This window comes from Cydia pomonella, chromosome 2, assembly GCF_033807575.1.
Source record: "Cydia pomonella isolate Wapato2018A chromosome 2, ilCydPomo1, whole genome shotgun sequence".
NCBI classification, from domain to species: Eukaryota; Metazoa; Arthropoda; class Insecta; order Lepidoptera; family Tortricidae; genus Cydia; species Cydia pomonella.
This window is the reverse complement of record NC_084704.1, coordinates 15,871,325-15,884,975: the sequence shown is the minus strand read 5'-3', so window position 1 is coordinate 15,884,975 and position 13,651 is coordinate 15,871,325. Positions and strand designations below refer to the sequence as shown.

The 13,651-nt window shown below is 39.7% G+C and overlaps 1 protein-coding gene across 7 annotated transcripts in view; it reads left to right on the top strand.

Moving 5' to 3' along the window:
* The window catches only part of LOC133534473 (protein nubbin-like), a 79,097-nt gene extending 65,863 nt beyond the window's left edge, over positions 1-13,234 (top strand). For 3 of the 7 annotated variants that reach the window (XM_061873617.1, XM_061873619.1, XM_061873622.1), the window contains exons 3-8: positions 5,891-5,938; positions 8,494-8,681; positions 9,634-9,723; positions 10,407-10,563; positions 11,600-11,836; positions 12,314-13,234. In XM_061873617.1, the coding sequence (XP_061729601.1) occupies positions 5,891-5,938; positions 8,494-8,681; positions 9,634-9,723; positions 10,407-10,563; positions 11,600-11,836; positions 12,314-12,927 (1,334 nt within the window). In that variant the 3' untranslated portion in view covers positions 12,928-13,234. Of the gene's footprint in view, positions 1-229; positions 405-5,890; positions 5,939-8,493; positions 8,682-9,633; positions 9,724-10,406; positions 10,564-11,599; positions 11,837-12,313 lie in introns of those variants that run through there. The other 4 variants (XM_061873623.1, XM_061873620.1, XM_061873621.1 and 1 more) reach the window with 4 other exon arrangements.
* The last annotated feature ends 417 nt before the right edge of the window (positions 13,235-13,651 follow it).

Genomic DNA, 13,651 nt, shown 5'->3' with positions numbered 1-13,651 from the left:
TTAAACGCGGATCGCTCGATCCGTTCGGCGAAAGCGAAAAAAAATCATCTCAGGTAATCGAAATAATAGCGAGGACTCGCGAAAAAAATTCACTAAGGGCGGAAAAAAAGAAACGGATTCTAACAAAAAAGTTCAATTTTTAATTCGACGGTTGCGAGTTGAGGGGTGAGCGGTATGCGGCGGGGGGTAGTGGTGCGCGCCGCGCTGCGCTCGGCTCAGACGCCGCCCGACCCGCGCCGCGCTCGCTTGCCCGCGCTCGCGCCCTACTCACTGGAAGCCACTGTTGACTGTACGCGCTACGATCCGTTGTCGGCTTTTCCCGCTGCGCGCTGTTGTTCACCACTGCCCGGCCATGGTGCTGTCAGCCTGCGTACGCGCCGCGTCGCGCGGATACTGCTCCTACCGTGAGTACTGTACCTACTCAAGAAAAATGCTCATATGAATATGTACGTTCATTATTGCATATTCAAATATATAATGATATTTAAAAAAAAATCTTTGATTATTCAAATTGATCATGTGATTATCACTAAGGAATGTGCAATGATACTTCCATGCATCTATAATGTAAGTAAACATCCAGCTCCTACGTTTCTATTTTGGAACGAATGGATTTGTAAATTCACGGCATGTGTATTACATGACTTTTATTATTTTTTTGTTTATTTTGCAGATCTTATTTATTTTGTTATTGTTCTTATTGTCAATCAATATCATAAATGTAATAGAAAGTTTCTCCCTTCACTGCTGATTTAAAAAACGAATCGTAAACTATGTATTTACTTACTTATTTAATCAGAAAACAAAGGCATACTGAATGATAACGATTATTTTTACATAACATAAGTACCTAATGTATACCATACTAAACTTAATCGTTCAGATTAATATGGTTTTGAGCTTTTGTTTGTTTAATCGTGCATATTATATCAATCAGCCAACATATCATGGCCTATCGATATGGATGAAATTTTGCAATTGTATAAAGGCATTGTTTATAAATTTTCTAATTAAAATAGTTATGAAAATTTTCCCGGTGCAAAAACCAAAAATATTCAAGTACGACTACAACTATTTAATGGCATCCGAGTGTAGTCCTTCGAATCCCAATAAGCGTATTTATAAAGGAGCAAAATTTGTTCCTGATTATATCGTCGCCTAGTACCCATAGTACAACCTTGCTTAGTTTGGAGTTAGGTAGAACTGTGTAAGATTGTCCCTATTAAATTATATATTTACTATTATAATTGCCAACATATAATAAAATATTGATTGATATTCTTCTAATGCTGAACGTGCTCGACGCTGACACGGAATCACATTAAAGGCCATTTCCGCGACGGAGGTAATGGATAAAACCGCTATATGTCATCAACACTGACTCAATCGGCGATTAAACCTTAATTGATTGTTGTCAAAACAATTTAATACATTGCTAATTGACGTATTTACCTGCCGTGTTATACAACAACTTTTGTCTTCTTCTTCAGCTGTTATACTTACTCCAAAGTAATGTCCATACATTCCATACGTCGGTGGCAATCAAGCATACGGCCCGCCTGATGGTAAGCAGTCTCCGTAGCCTATGTACGCCTGCAACTCCAGAGGAGCTACATGCGCGTTGCCAACCCTAAACCCCCTCCTAGTTGAGCTCTGATATATACATTTATTTGAGTTCTATTCCATCAGCTGATGGTGTTACATTATGTAAGGCATAGATATGTATCATTTTTTTTTAATTTTCATCAACACACCAAGCATTTCGACGACCGGTCTGGCCTAGTGGGTTGACCCTGCCTATGAAGCCGATGGTCCCGGGTTCGAATTCTTAAAGTATATATTTATCTATATAAATACCTATATATATCGTCACCCAGTACCCATAGTTCAAGCCTTGCTTAGTTTGGGGCTAGGTCGATTTGTGTAAGATTGTCCCCAAACCTTTTTTATTTTTTATTTATTTGAATTCAGGAAAGTGGCATTTGTTGAAGTGGAAGTCTTGATGATGATCAGAACGGAACTCTTCAACGACGCATTCACGTTTGGGGTAATTCCACGCAAATCTTATACCTTTAAACGAGCAATTATATATTTCAGGGATCTCGGAAACGGCTCTAACGATTTCGCTGAAATTTGGTATATGGGGGTTTTTGGGGGTAAACAATCGATCTAGGTTAGTCTTATGTTTGGAAAAACGCGTGTTTTCGAGTTATCATGCGTTTTTCTTTCGACGCCGAATATGGTCGCTAATTTCGTGTTGCAGGCCACTGTCCGTCTGGTCAAGCGGGTTAAGACGCGGGTGGTAAGAAACAACGAGTGTTACGGGTTCTAATCCCGCCCGGTGACTAACTTTTTTTATATATTCAAGCTTATATATAATATTTTAATTTTTATTGTTTTAGACAAGTTTAATTTAGTAAAAAAAATCAGATAAGATTACCACCTATATACCGCCATATCACAATAAATAGTTATAACCCAGCAAAGCTCGGTCGCCCAGGTACTAGTGACATAATGAAGCACAAGTCAACTTGCGAGATAGCAACAGTTTTTGTATTCATAATTTGCTTTGAAGGTGGAAGTATGTTTCAAACCCATTTGGAATGAATGTAGTGCGAAATTACTCTCGTTTGCCAGTAGTGTTTGCAGTGACTTGATTTACTTTTACGATAATAGTGTGTTTTCAATTGAAATCTATCTTATATACAGTTGAGTAATATTTATTAGAATACCAAGAAGCTCAAAGTCGTTTACTGAAGAAACTAAGCGTTTTGGTTCAGAGGCTTCTAAATCTACTTCCTCCATCATGACTCCTCGGACAACGGCAATATTTCACTGGCGCTGTTAAGGAACATAACGCTCATGTATGATAAACAATATATATGCATATGGACTTAGTATATTACTGCTGATTTTGATGGTAACATCAGTTACGAATTTCTAGTAACGCCAGTTACGGTATATTTTGTCGATTTTCTAAAATGTATGTTTGTTTATTTGCATATCTTTTTGATAATAATAAACATTCTTTAAAAATAAATTATTATGACTTAAAGCCTTTCTCTAAACAAACGATTCGATTCAGAGAAAATTACATTGTCCTGAAAACCTTCATACTTACATGTCTATTACTTGTAACATCAGTTACAACAATTAAATTCAATATTTTACATAACATGGAAAAGATTTCTCCATTATTTTCAGTGATCACATTAAGGTCCTTTTTGCATTATATTTACAGTTATTATTAAATCTCTAAAAGTTTATAATTATATTATATCCTAAATTAAAATTCGCAACTTAGCTTCAAATGTAACGTCAGTTACGATGGAATTACCCTTTGGCGAATTGTCATGTTTGTTAAGCAAGATAAGTTTTCAAATCACATGTTTGTCAAGCTCGAGTTCTGATGATGAAATCTACGAGGAATCTAGGGAACTTCTGATTTCTTTTAAGCATACTTATAGCGGTTTTTTAGTTCTTATCTAAAAATCAAGTATTTGCATTTAAATAGTGCTATATTGTCGGGGATAATGAAAAACCGCGTAACTAGCAATGTTAATCATTGCGTATCTACACAACTGCCAACTTTACAGGAGAAGCTTATTGCGTTACTGAAAATAAATGTTTGTTTGCACGTAGTAACTTTATTATTTTTAAGGCTACTTTTGCCTATTTTACAAAAAGGAAAAAGTAGACTTCAAAATAATAAAGTTGCAACGTTATAAGTTTCTTTCGAAGTATGTAGGTACGCAATATTTACCAGTGCTAGTTACGCGGATTTGCACTATCCCAAACGATACGGTGAAATGGAACTGCTAATGAGGACCAGAATGAAACTCCTCGACAACAAAAGATTTTTAAGTCTTGAGGCTAATTAAAATTGTTATGAGTACAAGTTTTTCTTTTAAAGATCTTGGAGACCGAGCTTTGCTCGAAAATATATAAAAACTCAAAGTATAATGTATTTTCATGTTCTGTTATTTTTTCTTTTAGAGTTGCTGACATTTTTAGTCACTCAAATTCAAACACCTGCTTGTCTAACAACCGTAACGACATATCATATTATCTTAAAATAAACCTTAATCGACTCCGTGGATTAACATTGTTGATCATTTAGTTATTGATTATTGAATTAATAATTAAGAAACGTGATATGTGATCATTAAATTGCGCAACTGTGTGAAACTCTGAGCGGCAACGATTCTTAAAGAAAGCATGATTATATACAGGTATGTATGTATAATTATGTAAAACTTACTTTAACATTAAATTTACCCAGATTAATTTTACCATTGAATTGGAGATTATAAAACCGGACTGGGTTGCGGAAACAGAAATACAAACAATACTCCTAATAAGACGTATGATAGACGTCGGTTCATTTTTTGCAAACAAACGTACAATACATAAAAAAGTAAGCCAACATAGAATAGATCCGCAACATTTTCATTGTATTACTATATACGCATGTATCAAAAAGGATTCTTAATCCGCACTATAAAAAACAGTCACTTTTCGTTTTGACGCAAAAAAATAGAGTTGACCCGCGAGACGTCTGTATCTAGTTTCTGTGTCTACCCTTTTGTTACCGAGTAATGTCTTGATGTAGTTCGCAAATCCCTTCGCCGGTATCCCCCGCGCCCTGCTCTTTAAAGTGCATGTCGGGATGATCCCACGCAGGTACGGCTCCCACGCAGTTCATCCCTGCACTACTTAATGCATGCATTATAATAGCTACATAAAAAATATCGCACGACATTCAATCCAGTAATAAAAAGATACGATTGAATTTTATTCTTTGTGTTTCATACATTTTGATGCCGCCATTTTTTGCCATGCTTAATTTTTTTTTAATAATCTTACAAAAATGTCTAAATGTGTTTCACATTGAATATTAAGCTGTACAAAATAATGTAAAGTTACGAGTAGGTAAAGTCACGAATGAAAATATTGATACGAACAGAGTGCCAATAATATTTATACACGACCTTATTGCCTATATTAAGGTAGTGTATACATATATTTGGGACTTTGTCCGTATCTATATTTTCAGACGTGACTGTACCAACACACAGTAAAAAAGAAAATGATAATAAGTCTAATCGTGATAGACTAGTTGATACATTAAATTATGAAATTATTATATTTTAACACATATACCAAGTACATATTTACATAATTAACAAACCCTATGCTACGTTATCTTAGCTTTTTTCTCTTAGCGTAGCATTTTCGTAGCTTCACTACAGACTAGTCGTACTACCACAAGATTTGGATTTCATCGAGTCGGTAATAGTCATTTACGCTCTATAGGTAATACTCACTTGTGAAGCGGCCTCGAGTATTAATAAAGTTTTAGTTGGTTTAATTAGATTGTGGTGACACGCGATACCCGAATGTGCTGCGTTATCGAGTCGGACTCGGCATTAGAATGCCAATGATCCGGCCCTCGCGCCTCTACAGCTTCAGCTGAGCCGATTAATCCAGCTAATTACTTAATTCCCCTTACAGAACTAAGACAAACCACCCCGATCGACTGTTAGTTAGTCGCAATAGATGGCCTTCTACTAAACCGCTGCTTCGACGCTAGCTTTTGATGAGCGACTTCAATTTTATCTGAAAGCAATTTGAAGTACAAATCGTCATTTAATCGGCTTAATGTGATCCGAGGCGTCGTGGGTGCCGGTGCGTTGTAATTGGAGTCGTGTGGCTTCGGCTGATGCGGGCCCCGCGGGGGAGCCGCACGGGCGGCGCGGTCAGGTGGAGGCCACCAGCCTCCAGGTGTCTCCAGTCAGACTCCGTCAATATATTACGCACACAAATACCTTCGAATATGAACAACTTTTCAGTAACGATGAATTGAATTATTTATTTTTTGTTGTTTCAGAAGAGTCGGGCGAGCTCATCAAATCGCCCTCCCCGCCGCCCAGCCACGGTGCGTACTTATGATTATTAATAATTTACACTTATAATTAATAGATCGGCTCATCATTGATACGTCGGCAGAAAGTTTCTGAAATAGCGATTTTTTTTTAAATGTAAACAAATCGGAAATTTTTATACATTTTTGTATGGAAAAAAATGTTGAAAATAAAAACTTTTTAAAGTTTCTTTTTTTGCACACACCTATGTACCATTTAATTGTTATTGTTAAATATTTTATTCGACACACTTGCCTTTTATTTGGCTTGATATAAAAAAACGGTTGAAGCGCACTGACGCCACAATAAATACAATGCCATAGCTTTAATAGCAATTTATCTTAGTGAACATCATCTTAGCGGCGTCTTTGTTGCGCGACACGCGCGGGGCGGATAAGCGCGCGCGCACTCGCGACAAAAAAACTCACCCCTTTCGCACGCGCTTCGTCTCAACCCTTTCGCTTTCTTTACGGTCACGTCCTGAATTTATGAGATTTTTATGATCACATAGTTATTTTTTAACTAACATGGCATATTGACTGATTTATGCAGACAAATTGTTTTGAGTGCGAGGGGTGTTTAATTTTAATTAATCAAGTACCTCCCAAAGAAAAGAGTAATAAAACCTACATACTTTCGAAAAGTAAAGAAAGCCATAACCTCCCTAAGTAAAAGCAGCAACATTTACCTGCAATTGATTCGAAAAACGTACCTAAGATAAACTTAAAACATTGTAAATTCTCAGGTATCAAGAACAAAGTGACATCTGCAATTTTAGTGAGACGCACTGACTTCGTTTCACGCTTAAAGTGCGTAATCCTTGCGAGGGTTCACATTTGCATTCAATTTCCGGATGCGGCCGTGCGCCGCGCGCCGCCCGCCCCAGTGACAGCCACTCAGCCAATCATACATATTCATGAGGACAAGAATTTCGGTAGTTGCTACCCAGTGATGGTTGGCTCAGTGATGTTGTTATTGTCTTGAATTAAACAAGTGATATACCTAGTAGAGTGATAGTACTTTCAGCCCTTTAGGCCTAAGTAGGCCTACCCCCGGGAAAAGTTCTGAAACAAATGGTATTTTATAACAAATGCATTTCTTACATAAATAGTCAGATACATACTTAATTTATTATGATACAACCCTCTTTGTTTTTAAGACGTTATGTCATTATATTTACAAGCCAATTTGAACGTTGTGTACGTTCACACACACACACTTACCAAAATGATATCTAAATGTTGTCTTTTAATTATCGTACATTTCCTTACACGTATTGGCGTGAACAAGACGCACGATAACTAAATGACATAATTTAGAGTATAGGTACGTTTGAATGGATCTATTACTCGGTAATTAAAACAAGTAAATAACACGCGGTGTAGCGTTCAGTATGAATCAAACTGAAGCGAATGATAGGGAATTCTAAGAGCTTCCGATTTGGCCGCCCTGGATGTGTATTCTGATTGTAATAGGTACCAGGGTATCTCTTCAACTAGAAACCTCGTTTTTCACTCTCACATAATACCCGTAATAAATCCAGATCTCATTCATAACTTGTTATTACAATCAGAATACGCGTCCTGTATGATCTTACAGCGGAAAATTAAGGTTTCGGAGGATATCCGTTTTGTGTTCTTCTAAACCATGCTAACGTAACTTTTATAAATAAGTAACTAATGTAAAAATACTATTTACTTACTTGATAAGGTATATCCATGTGACTGCATACCTATTTTAGGAACAAGTAAAAGTCTTGCAAGAGATTAGCGACGGAAATTTTACCGTGTGATAACAAGCGAGATTTTATTTTATTTTCTTTATTGGGGAAAAAAACAGACATAGGCAGATGATACAGAAAAGAGGATATTGGTTTTTACATTATAAGTGCAACCTACATCCTGAGACAATTCCCACTAGGATTTATAAACTAATAATTTATAAGTGGCATTGCCTTCGGATTGAGGTATAAAATGTTAGTAAAATAGGTACTAAACTAATATTATTACACTGACGATAATATTAGTAGTTACAGTGCTGACAAGATTCAAACATATATAACATTAAAAAGCAAAACGAGGGACTACACATATACAATGTTAAATATAGGACTAAGTTTATATTGGGCCAAAAGTTTCTACTTAAATTAAGATGAACTTCGGAAGTACGTAATGCTTCATAACAGTAAATTTACTTTAAGTTTGAAATTTGCACGACTATTGTTAAAAATGTCAACCGAGACTAGGTCGTTATTGTACATTTGACACATTCTGCGAAGCGGGGCACGGACTCCGGCGTTACTCGACGCAGCAGGCACCGCGAACAGGGATGCAGTTCGTGTTCTATAGATTGGAGCACGGAAACCAATATGTTCTAGCAGTTCGGGACAGTTATAATGACCCCTACATATATTGAATAAGGCAATAGCGTCTTGGGCGTTCCGTCTGCTAGTCAGACTCTTAAGTTTGTACCGTTCAAGGAGCTTGCCGTATGACAATGGGGCATGAGATGATTACCTATATACCAAAGCCATGTTCTCTTGAGTATATTCTTATGTTTTCGGTTGCAGATGGGTCGGCGAGCGGCGAGGGCGAAGGCGAGGGCGAGGCGAGTGGCGACGAGCGGCCACCATCGCCACCGCGCGCGCCCTCCGCGCCCCTCCCGCACCCCTCGCACCCCCATCACCCCGCGCACGCCCATCACCACGCGCACGCGCTGCCGCTACCGCTGCACGCGCCGCAGCCGCCGAATGTCTTCGTGAGTTTTGAGTAGAAACTTACTCGTTCTTAATTTTTAGCTTTACTTAATATCAACTCGTCGCTGAACTATGCCTTGCGCCGCAATAAATTTTGACCGTTCAAAGTTTAAAACACTAGACAACTACCTATTTAAACATTAACAAGAAAATATCTTAACTTAATTATCTATATCTTAACCCCATGGAACTCGGGTATTTATGTAGGTATGTGTCTTATATCCACGATATACTTACAGTACAGTTTAACCCTGTATAAACGGTTAATTCCGAGTTGTAGTAGGCAAAAAATACAGTACGGCAATGCGCTTATGAAGGGCAAATAAAGCTACGTCGCCGTCGGCTCTAACCCTACACCGAGAAGATTGAAATCCCTCCTAAATTTTAGGAGGGTATCCCTATATGGGACCGGCAACAAACTAGGCGGGACACATCTCTTCATCTTATAACTAACATGCATTAAATAAAAAAAAATACAATTTAAATTAATATGGAATTTAAAAATATTATAAAATAACATACAGTAGGTACTTTCTTATAGAAATTTCATGCACTAGATTGCTGATTATTGCCAAACAAATCCATCCATCCATATATAATCGCATAATTTATAGTATTGACATTATGGTCTGTAAGCTCGGTGACAGAGTTAGTTGGCTGACCCTCAAAAGCGTAAGTGACACCCATGATGATGTCACTGGGCATATTTGGGCACCAAAATGTTAAAGAGGTAAATCCGTCTTTATACTGCTTGATTTATTATAATATTAAGGTACCTATGTCGTTGAGATGTGTCGAAACCTTCTTATGACGTAGGTAGTTCAAAAGCATCCCAGTTTTATGATGTTCTACTGCCGCCGTATGTGTCGATGGCATAAAGAAGAACCCATTTATTACCTGAATTGAAAAACAGTATTTTCTAACACCATTAACACAGGTTAATGTTTTTGACAGGGTGGCAGCGGCGCGGGCTCGGCGCTGGCGCAGCTCCAGCACCTCCTTCTCACACAGCACGGGGCGCATTCGCTACTGTTACACACACAGGTATGTGCACCAGTCTTACATACATCATTTTTTGTCTGGGTATCACTTATTTCAGCCGGTTGTTGTTTAGAAAATCATTGAGCAACTTCTTTAAGTTACTCAGTGATTTTCTAATAGCTGAGTTTTGAGACCAAGTAGTTTATGTATTAGTTACATTTTTACTTAGTATAGTACAAATCAGTTTCATGCAGCCAAGCCTTCAACCAGTTCATCGCTTATCATAATAACTTCTTACCAACCGTTTCAATTAAACCTAAAATAAACTTGAATTGAATTTTCATGATGACTGCAGGATGTAGTATCACACAAACCTACAATATTAGGTATATCGCATTACCATTACATTCGGAAAGCGACTGCTGCTGCATTGCTGTTGCAGCATTGACGCGAGTGATGTATCTCTGACAAAATGAGTGACGGATTGTACAGAGCTGGAAAATGACATGGACACATTATGAATGGATTCATACATAAAGTGGACATCCATACTAAGGAAAGTAATTACATCACCTGCATCAACAATGCAGCAGTAATGCTGCAAGAGCAACGATTCGCCTTCCAAATGTACTTACCTAATCCGTATTTTTTCTTTTGTAAGTGCCAATTTAATTAAGTTAAATAGGTACTGCTGCAAAATAAAATGGCGGTCTGCATAGATTAAATCTATATACGTTGTGTTGCAGGTACAACAAGCGGTGGCCCAGGCGGCGGCGCAGCAGCTGCAGCAGCTGCAGGCGCGCGCGGCGGCCGGCGCGCACGCCGCGCACGCGCACCTCGCGCCCGACCGCACCATCGACCTGCACGGTAACACTCCCGACTTGCTAGACCAGAAACACACAGGTGCGACATCGCTCCGCCATCTAGCTTTTCTTAGGACATATCATGGCGCAGTTCTACTTAGCACTTTAAGTATTTCTTATTATCGTTCGAAACTGCTTCAGAATTTTGAGACAGAAATGTATATTAATTTTGAATGATTATTCTAAGAATAGAAACTGCTACATTAAATTCAATACCTACAGACTTCATTGCATGTCTTTCCACATTCGTAAACGGGTAGAAAATTAAAAAAATGTCAATAATTTATTTGAAACAACACACAACAACCTAAAAATTAACATTTGACTTTATTAATTTGTTGTCCCAAAGAGGATACCACTCAGCACGTGTCGGAGCACATAGTGCAACGACGCTATTTATTAATTAATGTATTTTAAGTAGGTAAGTAATAATCAAGATTGTCACCTTCGAAATATATTTTTTTATCTAAACTAACTAATGTCCGTACATTAGGTGTACCAAACTTAAACACAAATCATTTAAGTACAAGTGCGGAATTTTATTTGCCATTAGATACAGAGGTATACAATTATATTCAAAGAAAACAACTTAGCATAAATATGAATTATTCTTTAGAAAAATAGTCTCAGTAAAAGAGGTAAAATACATTCGCTATCTCAATTATAGAGGTAATTATAACGATAAAACCGAAGGAACTAATCCCAGATATAGAGGTTTGTTTTACCCTATTAACAGAGGTAATTCAGTGCTAAAGCGTCGGGACCTTAGCATGAATCCCAGTTATAGAGGTTTCTCACTTCCTGGATAATTGAGAAACCTCACTGAACCAAGTTTTACTGTAATTCAATCAAATTAAAATTAAATAGTTCTTGTTAATGACGTTCGAGATGATGTGTCTAAGGGGAAATGAAGCAAATAAATGTAAGTAGGTACCTACTTACACAGTTCAAAATTATAAGTAGTCATGTGAGTTCAATATAAATACTCACGCACAGTTTCACCAAGTTTATATACCAGTAGATTGGCTACCTCACAAAATTTACCAGACTATAACCATCCGTGTTTATTTCACCAGAGGGTCGGTCGCCAAGTCCTCGGCGCACGCCTCCCGGCGCAGGCGCATTCCTGACGCCGATGACGCCGGGCTCTGGTCGCGCGCGCTCGCCGCTCCACGCGCACGCGCACGCACACACGCCCCTGCACGCGCACGCTCACAAGCCGCGCGCGCTCGAGCCCGCCGCCGACGACACTGCTGACCTCGAGGAGCTAGAACACTTCGCGAAGACCTTTAAACAGCGCCGAATCAAACTTGGTGAGTTAGCATGTATTTTATTCACTACGCTGTTGTCTTAATTACATACCTACAGTAGTAGTAGTAATCACTTTCGGCCTGATTCGAAGAATGAGATACGATAACGATAAGTTCTGGTTTAGATAAGTTCTTATTTAGATATCGTTTGGATGTCGTATAATTGACAGAAGCTGCTCGATTCGGGCAACCAAAGTCACTTTATTGGGATCACAGCGGAATCGAAATAAACGTCACTGTTGACATGTCGTTAACAATTTTTTAAAGATCTTTCCAAGATCCTGAACATGTCATAATCATTCTTCGAATCGGGCCATTTATTACACACAACAGAGGTTTACATACAATTTATAGAAATTAAGTTACAAAAGCGAACCTATAAGGGATTTCTTCCAGCTAACCTATATATTGCGTACCTACAAGCTGTTTTACGTAAGGTTTTACGTGATTTTAAAATAGATATTTTATTATTGCCAACAGGATTCACTCAAGGCGACGTGGGTCTAGCAATGGGCAAGCTATACGGGAACGACTTTTCCCAAACGACGATCTCGCGCTTTGAGGCGCTGAACCTGAGCTTCAAAAACATGTGCAAGCTGAAACCGCTTTTGCAAAAGTGGTTGGAAGACGCAGACTCGTCACTGGCGGGCGGAGGAGGCGGCGGCGCGCCCGGGCCCGGCGCGCTAGCTGAAGCCGTGGGCCGCCGCCGCAAGAAGCGCACCAGCATCGAGTCGGGCGTACGCGTCGCGCTCGAGAAAGCCTTCCTGCACAACCCCAAGCCCACTAGCGAGGAGATCGCCGCGCTGGCCGACGCGCTCGCCATGGAGAAGGAGGTGGTCCGCGTCTGGTTCTGCAACCGCCGCCAGAAGGTAAAGCGCACGCGCCACGAATCCGACGTGATGGCCGGCGTCGCGCCGCCGCTCACTAACGCCGCTTGTTGGGGTGTGCAGGAGAAGCGCATCAACCCGCCGCCGGGCGAGAGCGCGGGCCCCGGTGCGCTGTCGTTGTCGCTGCCGAGCGCGCTGCACGCCGCCGCGCTGCAACCTCTGGCCCTGCTGGCGCGGCGACCGGCGCCCGGCGCTGCTGGCGACTGACCCGGCGCGCCGACTCTCGCGCCGCCCTCACATATCCCGTCGCTGTAAATAGGCGCCGCCGCCCCCCGCACTGTACATACGCATATTAGCGGGCAGGCGCGCAGCGCCGGCTAGTCCGTAAGTCTATCTTATAATGTGAATTCTATTTATGTTTAGTGGAGCTGCGGCTCGGAGTGTAGGCCCTCGAGCGATGCGCGCCCGCGGCCCCGGTGCCGCGGTCATATCAGTAGCGCGCCGCACGTGCGTGTATGTACGGTGGATGTGTAGAAAACTATCTATATGTTACAATAAAAGATGATAGAGACTATTACTCTGAGTTTTATTTATTTTCCTGAAAAGCACGGCCCCGCCAGATAGTAAACGGACACCGTAGCCGATATATTTTTATACAATTGCCATCAGATACTAGGACTAAGGTGCTCAAAAGACTTTCTATTATCAAGAGCGTATTTCCAGATATTTTTGAGTACTTGTCGCGTCGCTCTTTATTTAGGCAAGTCATTGAAGCCCCATAAGTTTCAATGACTTTCCTAAATTTCGTTTGATCTATTTATCAACATTTTAAAAGGCAAAAGTGTCAAAATGCCACCGGAATCTTAAAACGACTATTTTGTTTTTTTTAATGCTATATTGCCAAATCGACGTGGTAGGTAATAATCCATAATACCTAAATCTCACCCACTTACATACTAGAGCTTACATGTCTGACTGCCATATTATCCAA